At 43.0% G+C, this 19,218-nt stretch overlaps 1 protein-coding gene across 4 annotated transcripts in view; it reads right to left on the bottom strand.

Moving 5' to 3' along the window:
• The window catches only part of LOC129860376 (potassium voltage-gated channel subfamily C member 1-like), a 36,743-nt gene extending 22,833 nt beyond the window's left edge, over nt 1–13,910 (bottom strand). For all 4 annotated transcript variants that reach the window (XM_055930732.1, XM_055930733.1, XM_055930735.1 and 1 more), the window contains exon 1: nt 13,258–13,910. In XM_055930732.1, coding sequence (XP_055786707.1) covers nt 13,258–13,878 — 621 coding nt within the window. In that variant the 5' untranslated portion in view covers nt 13,879–13,910. The remainder of the gene's footprint in view (nt 1–13,257) is intronic.
• Nucleotides 13,911–19,218: the final 5,308 nt, after the last annotated feature.

Raw genomic sequence — 19,218 nt, 5'->3', positions numbered from 1 at the left:
GCACTAAGCCACCTGTGCGTCTCCAGAGCCCTGAACACACTGTATCTTCTCCCCCTACTAATCCTGATGTGCTTGTCCTCAGCCCGGTGTCACCAGTGCCGGTACCTCGCATCAGGTATAGAGTGGGCTTTGAGAATGCAGTGTGCCCTGTCCCTGCTCCCCGCACTAGTAGGAAGGTGCTTATCCTTAGCCCGGTGCCTCCAGTTCCGGCACCACGCACCAGGTCTACAGTGCGCCGTATCCGGCCAGAGCCATCCGTCTCCCCAGCGCCATCTGAGCCATCCGTCTCCCCAGCGCCATCTGAGCCATCCGTCTCCCCAGCGCCATCTGAGCCATCCGTCTCCCCAGCGCCGTCTGAGCCATCCGTCTGCCAGGAGCCTGCAAAGCCGCCCGTCTGCCATGAGCCTGCAAAGCCGCCCGTCTGCCATGAGCCTACAGAGCCATCCGCCAGACAGGAGCCGCTAGAGCCGTCAGCCAGACAGGAGCCGCTAGAGCCGTCAGCCAGACAGGATCCGCCAGAGCCGCCAACCAGACAGGATCTGCCAGAGCCGCCAACCAGACAGGATCTGCCAGAGCCGCCAACCAGACAGGATCTGCCAGAGCCGCCAGCGAGCCATGAGCAGCCAGAGCCGTCAGAGAGCCATGAGCAGCCAGAGCCGTCAGAGAGCCATGAGCAGCCAGAGCCGTCAGAGAGCCATGAGCAGCCAGAGCCGTCAGAGAGCCATGAGCAGCCAGAGCCGTCAGAGAGCCATGAGCAGCCAGAGCCGTCAGAGAGCCATGAGCAGCCAGAGCCGTCAGAGAGCCATGAGCGTCGAGAGCCGTCAGCTTGCCATGAGCGTCGAGAGCCGTCAGCCTGCCATGAGCGTCGAGAGCCGTCAGCCTGCCATGAGCGTCGAGAGCCGTCAGCCTGCATAGACCTGCCAGAGTCCCTCAGCCAGGATCTGCCAGAGTATATCAGCCGGGACCTGCCCCTTGTCCCGGTGTTGCCCCTTGTCCCGGTGCTGCCCCTTGTCCCGGTGCTGCCCCTTGTCCCGGTGCTGCCCCTTGTCCCGGTGCTGCCCCTTGTCCCGGTGCTGCCCCTTCTCCTGGTGCTGGCCGTTTATTTAGGGGATGTGAGTTTTAGGGTGGTCATTGGGAGGGGAAGACAGAAGCAGGGAGTGACTATGGTGGTGTGGGGACAGCGTCCTGAGCCGGAGCCACCACCGTGGTCAACTGCCCACCCAGACCCTCCCCTGGACTTTGTGCTGGTGCGCCCGGCGTTCGCACCTTGAGGGGGGGGTTCTGTAACGGTCCTGACCTGTTTTATGTTGTTTTTTATGTGTTTATGGTCAGGGCATGTGTTTTGGGTGGGCAGTCTATGTTATCTGTTTCTATGTTGGTTTTGGGTTGCCTGGTATGGCTCTTGATTAGAGGCAGGTGGTTTGCGTTTTCCTCTAATTAAGAGTCATATTTAGGTAGGGCGTTCTCACTGTTTGTTTGTGGGTGATTGTCTTCCGTGTCTGTATGTTATTTCGTACCACACGGGACTGTTTCGGTTTATGTAGTCTGTTTCCTATTCGTGCGTTCTTCGTGTCTATGTAAGTTCTCATGTTTAGGTCAGTCTACGTCTTTTGTTATTTTGTATCATTTCAAGTGTAGTTCGTGTTCGTTTTTCGTCTTGTTTAATAAATATGGTTTCAAACTTCGCTGCGCCTTGGTTCCCTCAATACTCCTCCTTTTCCGAAGATGGAGAGGAGGAGGATCGCCGTTACAGAATCACCCACAAACAAACAGTGAGAACGCCCTACCTAAATATGACTCTTAATTAGAGGAAAACGCAAACCACCTGCCTCTAATCAAGAGCCATACCAGGCAACCCAAAACCAACATAGAAACAGATAACATAGACTGCCCACCCAAAACACATGCCCTGACCATAAACACATAAAAAACAACATAAAACAGGTCAGGACCGTTACAGATGTCCTTCACCAAGTGAGATCCTAAGTGAATATTTTGCCATTAAAATGTCATTCTTTAAGGTGAAAGTCCTTTTTTTGAGGGTCTAGTTTTACACTGAAAACTCCATATTACACCTGCAAGTCACATTATGCTGGCTTGCAAATTGATGTGCAATTCCTATTGGAATCCTGCCAGAGTGGGGATATCCAACATTGGGCATTTTTATTCACCCGCAAGTTGCATTCAGAATGACTGCCAGCGTTGGGAAGACAAAGATATGAGACTACCTTAAACATCTAAACTGGAACAAACAGTTCAGTAACGAGTCCAATAAGTTCAAGTAACAAATTAGAATAGTTTAGAAAGATGTTAGTAGCATAAGGTTAATGAATCAATCAATGTGCATGTCAAAACATAGATGTTGAAGCAAACAATTCTAAAAATCAACTGCAATAAAGCATGCTGGGAAATATGATAAAGCTGGTGTTTTTTTGTTTCAACTCTGGATGGTAATTTAGCTCTTTACAGTGTTAATTTAAACTCTTGAATTGTCACTAGAAATGTTACACTGACAAATCAACACTAGTTAACACTGGCCAATTTGCTACATGCTATGAAAGGGCCACATCACCACTTTATTTTAAGAAGGTGAAATTGCAGAAAAATAGTAGAGAGAATGATTTATTTCAGCTTTTATTTCTTTCATCACATTCCCAGTGGGTCAAAAGTTTGCATACCAAATATTAATTCAGTGTAGCATTGCCTTTAAATTGTTTAACTTGTGTCAAACGTTTCGTGTAGCCTTCCACAACCTTCCCACAATCATTTTGGCCCATTCCTCCTGACAGAGCTTGTGTAACTGAGTCAGGTTTGTAGGCCTCCTTGCTCGCACACGATTTTTCAGTTCTGCCCACACATTTTCTATAGGTTTGAGGTTAGGGCTTTGTGATGGCCACTCCAATACCTTGACTTTGTTGTCCTTAAGCCATTTTGCCACAACTTTGGAAGTATGCTTATGGTCATTGTTCATTTGGAAGACCCATTTGCGACCAATCTTTAACTTCCTGACTGATGTTTTGAGATGTTGCTTCAATATATCCACATAATTTTCCTACCTCATGATGCCATCTATTTTGTGAAGTGCACCAGTCCTTCCTGCAGCAAAGCACCCCCACAACATGATGGTGCCACCACCGTGCTACACGGTTGAGATGGTGTTCTTCGGCTTGCAAGCCTCCCCCTTTTTCCTCCAAACATAACGATGGTCATTATGGCCAAACAGTTCTATTTTTGTTTCATCAGACCAGAGGACATTTCTCCAAAAAGTACGATCTTTGTCCCCGTGTGCAGTTGCAAACCGCTTCTTCCTTGCTGAGCGGCCTTTCAGGTTATGTCGATATAGGACTCGTTTACTGTGGATATAGATACTTTTGTACCTGTTTCCTCCAGCATCTTCACAAGGTCCTTTGCTGTTGTCCTGGGATTGATTTGCACTTTTTGCACCAAAGTATGTTCATCTCTAGGAGACAGAATGCATCTCCTTCCTGAGTGGTATGATGGCTGCTTGGTCCCATGGTGTTTATACTTGCATACTATTGTTTGTACAGATGAACATGGTACCTTCAGGCGTTTGGAAATTGCTCCCAAGGATGAACCAGACTTGTGGAGGTCTACAATTTATTTTCTGAGATTTTGGCTGGTTTCTTTTGATTTTCCCATGATGTCAAGCAAAGAGGCACTGAGTTTGAAGGTAGGCCTTGAAATACCTCCACAGGTACACCTTCAACTGACTCAAATGATGTCAATTAGCCTATCAGAAGCTTCTAAAGCCATGACATCATTTTCTGGAATTTTCCAAGCTGTTTAAAGGCACAGTCAACTTAGTGTATGTAAACTTCTGACCCACTGCAATTGTGATTCAGTGAATTATAAGTGAAATAATCTATCTGTAAACAACTGTTGGAAAAATAACTTGTGTCATGCACAAAGTAGATGTCCTAACCTACTTGCCAAAACTATAGTTTGTTAACAAGACATTTGTGGAGTGGTTGAAGAACGAGTTTTAATGACTCCAACCTAAGTGTATGTAAACTCAAACTTCAACTGTATATTTTGAACAACATACAGAATATAGATAGCAGTTCATGAAACATGCCAAAATGGAGGGGATGGGCCATGTGTTTTCTTTATCGTTGGGTACATTTTTCATTATCACTCTACCCAACGCCTATTAAGACAGCCCTCTCTCCTCCTCTTTCTGTTTTAGAAGAGAATTTGATTGATGTACTGTATAGTCAGGATTTGCTGAAAGGCAGTAGTCTGTCACAGTACCGACATGTGACATAAAACATAAAGTGACAGTGACATAAAACATAAAGACATAAATACTCTTAAAGGATATGCCTGTATCGAGACTTTTGATTGGCCCAGCTGGTCCACCATATAGGCAGACCATATGGATGGATAGACAATAGCATATTGTTTCTATGTCCAAATGGGGATCTGAAATGCAGGCCTCCTGGTGTTCTTGAACCTCACAAAACCTGTGTAAGAGCAGTCTGGTATAAGTAACACTGAACACACCAATTAAATCAGGACACGACACAAGAACAATTGTGTTTTTGCTCTTTTTCCTATCAAATCTCTCTCTCTCTCTCCCTGTCCTGGCCTCTATACCTTCTGTTCTCCCCCTTTCTTCTCATCCCCCATTTATCTCCATGGTCTTATCTTCCTTTTCTCTCCCTCTTTTCTCCTCTGCCATGTTTCTCTCCACTCTGTGTCTGACCTACTTTTTCAGATTGCTGCAGTGCTCTCCCCCTCTATAACGTGCATGAACACACACACACACACACACACACACACACACACACACACACACACACACACACACACAGAGAGAGCTTTTGTTCTCAATCATCTCCACCTGCCGTCCCCCATCCCATGGAACTAGGAGGTACCAGTGCGGGACCTGCACACAGCGTTCCTGCATTGGCTAAGGACCATACACACAGCACAGCAGAGAGTTTCAGCTGTGGTTGTTAATTTGATGGTGTTGGTGGTAGTGAGTATGGTGGAGGAAAGATTTTCTTCTCGTAGGAAAAGACATGTTTTTCTAAATCGTAGATGATGATGGTGGTGGTAGTGATGGTGATGATAGTTAGTAATACTACTCAAAGTACTGCTAGTCATAGCACTTTAGTGTTATGGAGTGTTAGGGAGGTGTTATGGAGTGGGGGGACCAGTTGATGTAACAACCACATGCAGGGAATGACAGGAGAACATGAGAGGGGGGTTAGGAGGATATACATGGAATAGAGGAAAACAAAGGACAAAAACATGACCAAAAGATAAATGGATGTGTTACCAGAGGACAGGACCGGACAATCTGAACATCCTCTCGTGCCTGTATTACTTAAGTCGGGCAGGACGTGTTAGCTGAAGGCTTGGCTAGGCATTTGTCCAGAGCTAGCATAGGTTGGGCTAGGCATTTGTCCAGAGCTAGCATAGGTTGGGCTAGGCATTTGTCCAGAGCTAGCATAGGTTGGGCTAGGCATTTGTCCAGGGCTAGGTTAGGCTAGTTATTAGGCTAGTGGTAAAAAACTAAAACATGCAACACCAGGGAAGACAGGAAAAGATGGAGGTAGATTAAAAAATACCTATCTTTAACCAAAAACGGCTGACCAAATTCCTAAAATTGTTTGAAAGGTAATGGGGTCTATTACAATACGTAAATCCTATAGTAGTAACGTATGCCTTTAACATATTTTGAATCATAAAAAAAAGGTCAAACAATGGTTAGCATACAATGAAACCACCTGCATATGTTTATAGTAATACCCTACTGTACTGCATATGTTTATAGTAATACCCTACTGTACTGCATATGTTTATAGTAATACCCTACTGTACTGCATATGTTTATAGTAATACCCTACTGTACTGCATATGTTTATAGTAATACCCTACTGTACTGCATATGTTTATAGTAATACCCTACTGTACTGCATATGTCATATACACTAAGGTGAGATTTAAACATTCTAAAAGCTATGCTTTTATCAGTCGAGTTTAGAAAAGTGGTGTAAAACTTACCCTGCCATAATAGTAGCTGTATAAACTATAACACATACATGTGTAATAGTATGCGTTATTTCCTCAATGATAAAATGTAGATCTGTACACCAGATCAAAAGATAAAAGCATCACACCAGTCCGGATGTGATTACATGCACATCCGGACTGAAGTCGGAAGATTACATACATACACCTTAGCCAAATACATTTAAACTCAGTTTTTCACAATTTCTGGCATTTAATCCTAGTAAATATTCCTTGTCTAAGGTCAATTAGGATCACCACTTTATTTTAAGAATGTGAAATGTCAGAATAATAGTAGAGAGAATGATTTATTTCAGCTTTTATTTATTTCATCACATTCCTAGTGGTTTAGAAGGTTACATGCACTCAATTAGTATTTGGTAGCATTGCCTTTAAATTGCTTAACTTGTGTCAAACGTTTCGGGTAGCCTTCAACAAGCTTCCCACAATAAGTTGGGTGAATTTTGGCCCATTCCTCCTGACAGAGCTGGTGTAACTGAGTCAAGTTTGTAGGCCTCCTTGCTCGAACACACTTTTTCAGTTCTGCCCACAGATTTTCTACAGGATTGAGGTCAGAGCTTTGTGCCTTTGTGCCACTCCAATACCTTGACTTTGGTGTCCTTAAGCCATTTTGCCACAACTTTGGAAGTATGAGTTTGAGTATGAGTTTGAAGGTAGGCCTTGAATTGAAATACATCCACATGTACACCTCCAATTGACTCAAATGATGTCAATTAGCCTATCAGGAGCTTCTAAAGCCAAGCTTTTTATTAAAGGCACAGTCAACTTAGTGTATGTAAACTTCTGACCCACTGGAATTGTGATACAGTGAATTAGAAGTGAAATAATCTGTCTGTAAACAATTGTTGGAAATATGACTTGTGTCATGCACAAAGTAGATGTCCTAACCGACTTGACAAAACTATAGTCTGTTAACAAGAAATGTGTGGAGTGGTTGAAAAACGAGTTTTAATGACTCCAACCTAAGTGTATGTAAACTTCCGACTTCAACTGTAACCTGCCTAGTGGTGTGCTGTTTAGTTTTGGCCGCATAAGGGAAAACAATTGACTATTCAGCTTCAGATAAGAAACGACTGAGGATGTGTTTTGGTGTGACATACAGTATTATAGACCTACTATTCTGCAGTATACGCTATTATCTTCGATTTTGTTTTCTCAAATATGAATGAATCATTGTGATCTTGTGAGACATTGATTCCGCTTCGATGTATCTTTACTAAACAAGTACCATTGTGTCACGATCGTCTTTAGGAGAGAGGGAGGACCAAGGCGCAGCGCGTGGAAAGTACATCTTCTTTTTATTATAAGAAGGAAAAAAACAAAACAAACCAACAAAACAGAGGACCGTGAAGCTAGACAAACATAAGTGCTGACACAAAACACTTCTACATAGACAATTCCCCACAAACAGCTAAAGCCTATGGTTGCCTTAAATATGGCTCCCAATCAGAGACAACAATAACCAGCTGTCTCTAATTGAGACCCAATTCAGGCAACCATAGACTTTCCTAGAACCTACACTCAACCATAGACACAGCTAGACACATTCACTCAACACAAACCCATACACTACACCCAACACCCCCTTTACCATATAACCACCCAAAACACAAACATCATCCATGTCACACCCTGACCTAACTAAAATAATAAAGAAAACAAAGAATACTAAGGCCAGGGCGTGACACATTGTGAGAAGTAATAATCTTCTATTTGTGATAATAATAATAATAAACGATGAATAGGACAGAACTTGATGAGGATTATTTTAAGAGGTTTGAGCACCCTTTGAATCGTGGTCCTGAAAGGACAACACCGTAACCAAGTGGTCACGTATCGTTCGCGGGTTACACTGCGCAAGAGGGGAGCCGTGGAGTTTCATCAACATCGTGGCAGACGTGGTGAATTTGGATCCTAGATCTCGTTGGTGTGATGAGAAGGTTAATGCGGTGGATCAGTTTGTCTGCATTTGCAATACAGATGGTACGTTTCTGTAAACTAAGCAGTAGAGCGAGTTCAAGTGCATCGTACATGAGCCCCGAGTCCATAACAAACTGTTTTGAGGACAGCCGTTTTAGCAACTCTTTGGTAGATCATTTTGTCTGTGGTTGTTCTTGTAACATCGGATTTGAACCGCTCAAAATGGTCACACCTCCAAACGACGGGCCTCTGTACACACGCCTACAGTTATCCATCATTTGCACCCCGCCAGAGAGAGAGAGAAGACATGGAAGAAACCACAATTTACATACCTATAGGCTGCTATAGCCGACGTATTGATTTACTTTGTCATTCTATCATTTTCATGGAATTTTAGTAGCAATTCAATCATTTATTTTGAATTTAGCAGAATACATTTTCCAGAAATATATTTTTTCAGCTCTGTATATTCTGCACCGCTCCCCCGCGCTACGGCATCACTATATCCTAGCTGAAACTATCTCACGGGATAAAGCATCTGAGTGAGCTGTCTTAATATACTGCACGTATCCCATGTATCTGATGCTGTCTGGACAAATAGAGTATGCCGTACTCATTTTGTCCAGACAGCACCAGTTACACGGGACACACATACTGACACAACGGGGGCTATTTCGCTCACTCGGATGCTCAATCTGAGATTGATGGATCTTTCTGTCGGCGCGCATCTTGGTCTAATATACGATCAATATTTCAATATTTTATTTTGACTGGCAAGGAGGTATGGTAGGGCGGGCCAGGCCCCCTAAGGCCCGCCATAACGCCGGCCTGGGTGGGGCTGTGTTCACGCCCACCAATAGATCTTGGCTGGTAGGATGAATACAGTCAACAAGCTACCCTCTGATTTATAGAACACAGACTAACATGCGCCAACACACAGACCCACCATCGGTAAAATATCGACAACCACGGAGATGGAGATGGGTGTAATGATGAGATGCAGGCAGGTTAGGTTGCACACATGCACATATGAAACAAAGCTGTATGGTGCTGTACAGAATCGTTTACCATACAATGTATATGTTTTAGTCACTGAAATAGCTATTACAGTGTAATAACTGGATATCAAATCAAATCAAAGTTTATTTGTCACCTGCGCCGAATACAACAGGTGTAGACCTTACAGTGAAATGCTTACTTACAGGCTCTAACCAATAGTGCAAAAAAAGGTGTTAGGTGAACAATAGGTAAGTAAAGAAATAAAACAACAGTAAAAAGTAGCGAGGCTACATACAGACACCGGTTAGTCAGGCTGATTGAGGTAGTATGTACATGTGAGGCACATAGATATAGTAGAGATATAATAACAGTCAACTGCAGACATCTGCAGAGAAGGTATATCCATTTGTCAGAAATGCTAGGTGCATCGGTGTAGCTCTGTCCACATATCCACTACCTTCTGAGTCTACCAGTGCATGGTCAACAAACACACACACTCTCACGCGCATACACACACAATGAGACATATGTAGATCCATAATTTCAAGCATGTCACCCATATGTCCCGGTTCAAGAAACCCTGGACTTAGGGGTGACGGTCGGGAATCGATCCCATTCGTGTAGTCTCCGCCATCAGCGAGAGCACCCAATAGAGGCACTTCCTGTTACACTACATTAAAGCCAATGCGGGCACAGGAAAAGATCAGGTGACCCAATCCAGACTATGTATCTATCTAACCCCGACACGATACAGGCACGATACAGGCGCGAGAGGATGTTCAGATTGTCCGGGTCTCGTCCTCTGGTAACACATCCATTTATCTTTTGGTCATGTTTTTGTCCTTTGTTGTCCTCTATTGGACAGCTACAAAGTTTCTACAGCCAGGTTAGACTGTACTAGAAAGAGAGATGCAGTGTGTGTAGGATGGGGTGTGTGTGGTGTGTGTGTGCAGGGGTGGATGTGTGTGTGTGCGTATGTGCTACTTGGTTCTGTATGTTGGCATGTTTTGTTGAGCATGCATGTAATGATGTGTATTTGTATACTTACAGTATCAGTCAAAAGTTTGGACACACCTACTCATTCCAGGGTTTTTCTATATTTTTACTATTTTCTACATTGTCGAACAATAGTGAAGACAGCAAAACTATGAAATAACACATAAGGAATCATGTAGTAACCAAAAAAGTTTTAAACAAATAAAAATATATTTTATATTTGAGATTCTTCAAAATAGCCACCCTTTGCCTTGGTGACAGCTTTGCACACTCTTTGGCATTCTCTCAACCAGCTTCATGAGGTAATCACCTGGAATGCATTTTAATTAACAGGTGTGCCTTGTTAAAAGTTAATTTGTGGAATCTCTTTCCTTCTTAATGCGTTTGAGCTATTCAGCTGTGTTGTGACAAGGTAGGGGTCATATACAGAAGATAGCCTTATTTGGTAAAAGACCAAGTCCATGTTGAAGCAAGAACAGTTCAAATAAGCAAAGATAAATGACAGTCCATCATTACTTTAAGATATGAAGGTCAGTCAATCCGGAACATTTCAAGAAGTTTCTTCAAGTGCAGTAGCAAGTGCAGTAGCATCAAACGCTATGATGAAACTGGCTCTCATGACGACCGCCACAGGACAGGAAGACCCAGAGTTACCTCTGCTGCAGAGGATAAGCTCATTAGAGTTACCAGCCTCAGAAATCGACAATTAACTGCAACTCAGAATGCAGCCCAAATAAATGACACATCTCAACATCGGTACAACGGTTCAGAGGAGACTGAGTGAATCACGCCTTCATGGCCAAATTTCTGCAAAGAAACAACTACTAAAGGACACTTACAACAAGAAGAGACTTGCTTGGGCCAAGGCAATGGTGGAAATCTGTCCTTTGGTCTGATAAGTCCAAATTTGAGATGTTTGTTTCAACCGCCGTGTCTTTGTGATACGCAGAGTAGGTGAACGGATGATCTCCTCATGTTTGGTTCCCACCGTGAAGCATGGAGGAGGAGGTGTGATGATGTGGGGGTGCTTTGCTGGTGACACTGTCAGTGATTTATTTAGAATTCAAGGCACACTTAACCAGCATGGCTACCACAGCATTCTGCAGTGATACGCCATCCCATCTGGTTTGCGCTTAGTAGGACTATCATTTGTTTTTCAACAGGACAATAACCCAACATTTCTCCAGGCTGTGTAAGGGCTATTTGACCAAGAAGGAGAGTGATGGAGTGCTGCATCAGATGGCCTGGCCTCCACAATCACCCAACCTCACCCTAATGTCACGCCCTGATCTGTTTCACCTGTCCTTATGCTTGTCTCCACCCCCTCCAGGTGTCGCCCATCTTCCGCACTTATCCCCTGTGTATTTATACCTGTGTTTTCTGTCTGTCTGTGCGAGTTCGTCTTGTTTGTTCAAGCCCACCAGCGTTTTGTGTCTCTTCTCCTGCTTTTTCCAGTCTCTCTTTTCTCACCCTCCTGGTTTTGACCCCTGCCTGTCCTGACTCCGAGCCAGCCTGCCTGACCACTCTGCCTGCCACTGACCCTGAGCCTTTCTGCTGTCCTGTACCTTGGCCCCACTACTCTGGATTGTCGACCCCAGCCTACCATGACCTGTCGTTTGCCTGCCCCTGTTGTTACAATAAACATTGTTACTTCTACACAGTCTGCACCTGGGTCTTACCTGAAACCCAATTGAGATGGTTTGGGATGAGTTGGACCGCAGAGTGAAGGAAAAGCATGCAACAAGTGCTCAGCATATGTGGGAACTTTTTCAAGACTGTTGGAAAAGCATTCCAGGTGAAGCTGGTTGAGAGAATGCCAAGAGTGTGCAAAGCTGTCATCAAGGCAAAGATTTGCTACTTTGAAGAATCTCAAATATAAAACATATTTTGATTTGTTTAACACTTTTAAACAAATCAATGTTATTTTATAGTTTTGATGTCTTCACTATTAAACCCTTGAATGAGTAGGTGTGTCCAAACTTTTGACAGATACTGTATGTTTGCATGTGCAGTACAGATACTTGGATCTCTAATGTTTTTGCTGCAGGTGTCTTTGTGTCTGTTGTGTGCCTGTGTTTGTGTGAGCTACCTGGTTACATGCATTCATACAGAGTGTGTATGTGCCTAAAGTGTAGTCTTTTGCATTGTCATAAAGCCGGAAACGTACTGTACTCAAAATAAATAGGAGTGTATGTTACCATATGCATGAATGTAACTTCTCTATACACAAAGCAAACCATACGGCCAGCTAATTAGGCATTGCGTGCATGTTAATTCCTAAGGGCATGTGTGGATAAAGAACCATAGCCTATTCGATTCAATTATTCAATCCATAATCTTTATCAAAACCCTGTATCCTGGGGAAAATAGGAAATCATTCATCGTGTTACCCTTACAGTATATTATACTATATGTGACTTCTGCACTTTCAAGGATAATCATTCAACAAACAGTGAAAGCCTGTGAAAAATTCCACTCATCGGCTCTCATTACTATTAACTTGAAATCCAACTTATTCGAATCGAAGGCAGCTTCTAGGAAATGGGTCTGAAAAGAGTGCATGAAGGAGATTTATCATCGCCTAAGCTAACTACAAATGAGAATCCCCAAGGACAAATGGAGAAAAACGAAAAGGGGACTTGTTTTATGTTCAAGCCTCGATGTATAAAGGCTAGGATTAAATGAGCGCTCAATAAATAACATGAAATACAGCGTACCTAGGCGCATTACCAAAACAGGCGAATGAAGAATGTCGGGTAGGTTAGGTAGGCTACGGGAGTGAAACGGAGAAAACATTTCGCTTGGGTGCAGGTATTGAACCTCTTGTAGCAGGCTAAATGATGTAGCTAATAGTAATGTGAAATCATGAATTTAAAAAAATATGTGATTAATATCGATGGCAAATATTTGATTTGGCAGCACCCTCATGGCGAAATAATATCAACAAGTAGGCTAGCCGATAGTCTGCAATCTGAAATTAAAATAGCAGCCATATCATTTTTCCTATGCTATCACAATGAATTATTCCGTATCCGTGAGTCTATATCTTGCGACTTAACACAAGCAAACTGTCAAGGAAGTCATAGCCTACCTGCTCGATTATGATTGCTTGAATGAAAATCTAGCATTCATTGTTCATAACAACTAGGCATATTGGTTGTTCATGGAAAGCTAATGTTAGAAACTTTCAACAACCTATTGTAACTCAGATGTTAGTTGTCACAGTTGAAATGACAAATATGACATTTAAAGCAATCAAGTAAGAAAAAAAGAGTCACTCACCCGGGCATATTTTGAGGAATAAGGGTCTTCAAAAAGGGCCCACATTCTGGGCCGCCAGATTTCCCACCAAGTCTTTTTCCTTCCGTCCTCATGCAAGCACATTCTTTTCATGTCCCCTTCATGTCCTGGCAGCGCTGGGTCGTCCTCTGCCAACTCCGGTTCGGGATTCTCAAAGCTGTCCAACGCCTCCTCTGCGTCCCTGTGCTGGCGATAATTCATCCAGCAACACGCCTCCACGTCCGTCTCATCGATGCCCCAGAATGCCAGCTCCTCTTCGAACAGCGGACCGCACACATCGTTCGGACAGTGCAACTTCCCTGTGCGGTAATAGTTGAGGATGAATGAAAAGACGGATGGGTGGCGATCGAAGAAGAACTCGTCGTTTCTGTGGTCGTAATCGAAGTTGCTAAAGGCGTCTGGCTCGGTAAGCCAAGATAAGCGGGTACCGGGCAACGTTTTTAGTGTGCTTCGATAGGTTTCATGTCGCACCCCCCCGCAGTTTATCACGATTTTCTCGCTTTCCGACGGACAAGTCATGTCTGCAGTGTAACATGCTTTGTTGGACGATTTCTTCCCACTCTTGCACCCTTTGAAAGAGGAGACACAGACCGAACTGAGCATAGAGGAACGGAGGGAGCGAGAGGAGGAGAGAACGGGGGAGCAGAAGGGAGGAGGAGTCTGCGGGGAGAGAAAGGAATGTCATTTTATCTATGGATAAAATATGAACATTCAAATTCCAATGAAGTTAGAGTAATAGTCTACACTACAGTTATGCTATGATTCCTAATGTAAGGTGCATAGAGTGTAGTAAATGACATTGCAGCAGTTGCATAAACTACACGATTTCAATAGATAAAACAGGTTGGCTGTAAAGTTGGTTTAACAAGGCGGTTCAGACAAGCAATATTCACCAGAAGACTGTGGAGGTGTAGGCCTAGTTCATATTCATTGACTAACATACAGTAATACATTTGTGAAATGTGGGGAATGTCACGTTTGATTTAACAAGGATGATAATGGTTTAGTTATTAAAAATACATGTTGTGTTATGAATGTGCTATAAGCAAAATATCTTCCATGTAATATTTCAGCACCCTGGCGTCATTCGCATTTGACTAGCTACATGTTGTGCCTCCTGCTGCTGTTACTGTAAGATGACGTGTACATGATACCAAAATGATTCAAATTTCTCCCAATTCATTGAAATAGTACCTCTAATTAGGCCACTATCAGACATCAACAGAGCCAACCCCCGCCCCCTCCGCTGCTATCTGCTTGCCTCGGTACCCAATAGGAGAGAGAGAGAGAGAGAGCGGGGGAGTGTGTGTGTCACTGGGGAGAGGGACAGCATCTGAGGAATGAGAATGAGCGAAAGGGTGAAAGCAAGAGAGAAAGGGAAAGAGGAATAGCATAACAAATTGGGGATACAACTCGCTCCTTCACATCTCCTTTCGCTCGTTCCTAATGCTTCTCTGACGTAAGGTGGCGGAGCATTCGATGTGTGTGTATTCGTGTGTCTGCATGTGTGTGTGTTTATTGCTTTCCAGGAGTGCAGTGCCCGTACTAATGTTAGATCACCTCAATCAGTCTGCTACATTCACCATGCTTCCCTCTATCCCTGTATCCCTCTACTCCAGTTACATTCAACCAAAGCACGGTTATGTCATGCTGTTCCATAGCTTCTTCTGTATTGTATGTGTGCATGTGTGTGTGTGTGTGTGTGTGTGTGGGGTGGGTGGGTGTGTATGTGTGTAAGAGAGAGAGAGAGAGAGAGAGAGAGAGAGAGAGAGAGAGAGAGAGAGAGAGAGAGAAAGAGAGAGAGGAGGGGGGAGTAAGAGAGATCATCAATCAGCTTGTTGGTAATCAGAAAGGACAGAAATAATCTAGATCGGGGAAAACAAGTGATGCTCAACAAAGACCTGGGGACAGGACAGATAGAGTGAAAGGAAAAGACAGAGAGAGACGGTGAGAGAGCGAAGACAGAATCCTTCTCTGTGAGGAGGGGAGGAGAGAGTGAATCCAGCATGTTTACGACCTCACCACTATAGACATTCCACTGAACGATAGCAACACAGGCTGTGCACCGACAATGGAGGGGGTGGGGGGAAGAGAGAGAATGAGATGCAGGGAGAGACAGAGAGAGGATGAGAGGCGAGAGAATGATGACAATGAGAGGTAGGGAGAGAGGGAGAGAGGATGAAACCAGGCAGAGGGAGAGAGAGTGTGCTATAAAAGTTAATGAATTCCACTGCAGTAGAAAGCTGAAGTTATGTGCTTTCTCTCCTTCTCCTCGCCAGATCAGCACATCTCCAATGCTTCTGAAAATGACGCGTTCTTCGTTGCAAAGCCTCTACATGCTGTATACTAGTCTCCTTTTCTTGCTCTCTCTCTCCCCACCTCGCTCACTCAATCTCATATCCCGCATAAGGGATTCACATTTAATTCAAGGGGAATCTGGACTTCGGTTTCCTCCTCCTCTCACACTCTCTTTCTTTTCTCAGTGTCGCTCTCTCCTCCCATCTCTGCACTCCTCTTATCTTTTCCTCCTTTTCTACTGCATTTTACTTGTGTGTTCTCTTTTTTCCTCACTCTTATTTTCATATTCTTTTTCCCATTTTTACTAATTTCCCCTCAGTTTTTATTTATTTTGCAAAGTAAGCTTCTCTCACTTTGCTCTTTACTTTTTTTATCCCCTTTTAATTTTTGGGACTTTTTCTCGTCCATTTACATTTAGCTTAATGCATTTTTTTTCTCTTCAACAACATTGTCAATTTTTTGACTTTACCTTTGTTTACTTTCTCAAATTCACACACAGGCTTTTCAGTCACACAGATCTGAGAACATTACTTAGAAGGATTAGAGACCGACCGCTATTTACAATGACGGCCTAGCCCGGCTAACGCTGGGCCAATTGTGCGCAGAGAAAAAAATTGAGACTCCCAATCCCGGCCAGTTGTGTAACAGCCTGGAATTGAACCAAGGTCTATTGTGAGACGTTTAGCACTGAGAAGCAGTGCCTTAGACCGCTGCGCCACTCAGGAGCCCCTCATAAGGAAAAGTAATAGTCGTACAGTAATAGATTAATAGAGTAAGTAAGACAGGATTCCGGTTCCTTAGTCTTGACCGTCAAAGTAAAACTTGGCAATAGTCTTCACTGCAGTACTTCTTTTGCTTGCTCACCAAAAAAATGCCAGGAGCTCTTTGAATTTAGGAACAGCGCAATATCATATCAAAGTGTTTTTTTGTGTTTACTGCGTTTCTTGCAGTTGGAAATTAACTATTTCAAATGACGATGTAAATATATAGGACATTTGAAAGAGAAAATAAGATCTAATCAAAGGTCAGCTTAGAAATGAGGGAGATTCCAGCAGAGTAGCACTTGTACAATTTCTATAAGTAAACCAAGATGGAAATGACAAGTTGTGGTCTAATTGAGCCAGTGGGCAGAACAGGCAAGGAGGTGGGCAGAGCCAAGTACGCGTTAGCGATATCCTGTTGGCGCATTCTACTATACACCTGCATATTTCTGTTAGGGAATACCTACTCTGTTAGATGCACACGTGCAATAACTCAAGTCGCCTTTGCACTCCTAAACAGCTCAATTAAAAAAAAACTTTTGCAAAGGGTGAAGTCTACCAAACTTAGTCCGTTCTGTTCGGAACAGAAAACTGTATTGAGATTAAATGTTTAATTGATGAGAAGATTTGCAGAATGTCGGCCAAAATCCATCTCGTTCCATCTTCTCCCACTGCCCGCCAGTGGACTTCCTCTCACTACCATATTTGGTAGTGAGTGGAAACACCAAGCGGATGCTTCACATTTATACATCCAGTGACACATCTGGCTCATTGTTCTATCTGTGCTTGTACTGTTGAGCGATCAGATTTCAACACCATCGACAGCAGCACTGCTTATGCATGGGATGGGATAGTGTCTCTACTGCACCCAAACTCCTAGGGTGCAAAATAGAGAATCTTAAACTATCCGCATGGAATAGATAGATCAATGAATGTATTGTTGAGGGATCACATTTCAGAACCATGGACAGCAGCCACTGCTGTTTTTTTTGTTGCAATACATGGGACAGGATAGAGGTTTTAGTCGAGTCTAGTGCACCCAAACTTCAAAATGGGAAACAAAGAATCTTGAACTACAGAGTATGTGAGTAGTCCAATGTATTGTTAAGGGATCACATTTCAGCACCATGGAAAGCAGATACTGCTGTTTTCCTATGCATGGGACGGGATCGGGGCTCTAGTCAACTCTCGTGCACTCAAAGTCAAAGGGGGAAACTTTAAACTATCTGCATAGATTGACCAATGACTTGTTGAGGGATAGGATTTCAGTACCATGGACAGTAGCGCTGCTGACATTTGCATGGGACGGGATAGAGGCTCTACTGCACCCAAATCCCAAAGGGGAGTATGAATCTTGAACTATATGCGCAGATCAATGTACAGTATTGTTGAGGGATCATATTTCAGCACCATGGACAGCGGCACTGTTTATGCATAGGACGAGATAGGGGTTCTAGTTCTTGCACCCAAAGAATCTTGAACTATTTTCATAGACCAATGTTTACTTTCGATCCCTATTTCTCAAAATGAGGAACTTTTATTAGTTAGCTTACTTTACTCGACTACTTTATGTAGAGTTTTGGTTTATCTGGTCACTATTTGGTCATAATTAATAGCCTACATGAACAGTAACAAATCTTCAACATTAAGACTGCAGATAAATTCTAAACACTATCTAGCCATGATGTTTCTCCGCAATACAACCACATGGTGAGAACATTTAGATTTTATCATTGCAATTAAAGACATTTTACCATTATAGAGAATTAATGACAGAATAGTGTCAAATGTCTAGGTGATGCAGGTAAGGCGGAGTCAGGCGCAGGACACAGAGATGAGTAATAACCGTAACTTTACTCAAAAACAATATTCCACGAAGGAGAAAAATAATCCAGTTCACATAAACGAGACATTTTGACATGAACAAACACGTACAAAACCAAAGGGGAAACCAGAGGGTTAAATAGGGAACAATAATTATGGAATGGAAACCAGGTGTGTACAATGAAGACAAAAAAATTTGAAAATGAAATGTAGATCGGTGGCGTCTAGAAAACCGGTGACGTCGAACACCGCCCGAACAAGGAGAGGGACCAACTTCGGCGGAAGTCGTGACAAATAGAAAGCAGAGAAAACCTATAGACCTTTACAATCAAATCCATATACCTTTCCAATGGAAGTGATGAACTACTTTTAAACATTATAAGTTAATTGCTACTTGAGAAAGCTTCAAGCTCATTTTCAAAGGAAAATGTACAGTGCCGTCAGAAAGTATTGACTTAGTATTGACTTATTCCACATTTTGTTGTGTTACAGCATTTAACACGGATTAAATGGATTACCCATCTACACACGTATCTACCCACAGTACCCCATAATGACAAAGTGAAAAGGTTTTGATCAAATGAATTGAAAATGAAATACACAAATAGCTAATTTACATAAGTATTCACACCCCTGAGTCAATACATGTTAGAATCCCCTTGGCAGTGATTACAGCTGTGAGTCTTTCTAGATCTCTAGGAGCGTTGCACACTGGGATTGTACAATAATTGCACATTATTATACAAAAAATATTCAATGGTTGTTGATCATTGCTAGACAGACATTTTCAAGTCTTGCCATATATTTTCAAGCAGATTTATGATATTAAAATGTCATTGGTGATTTTTCTACAGTGTTGCATGATGGGAATCTAGTGGTTCACTGATATAATCTTGTAAACAAAATGAACTACTTTTTCACCACTCTGTCTGCAAGTGCATTCCTAAACGGCATTTAACGCAGGTCGATGTGATGTGATATTATCGGAACACAAAGTGGTTACCATTAGCCGAAAATGTTGGCACTGGAGACACTAGCCCTCCACCGATGACTATAACTC

Source organism: Salvelinus fontinalis, chromosome 8 (assembly GCF_029448725.1).
Source record: "Salvelinus fontinalis isolate EN_2023a chromosome 8, ASM2944872v1, whole genome shotgun sequence".
In the NCBI taxonomy this organism is placed as follows: domain Eukaryota; kingdom Metazoa; phylum Chordata; class Actinopteri; order Salmoniformes; family Salmonidae; genus Salvelinus; species Salvelinus fontinalis.
This window is presented reverse-complemented; position numbering and strand designations above follow the sequence as displayed.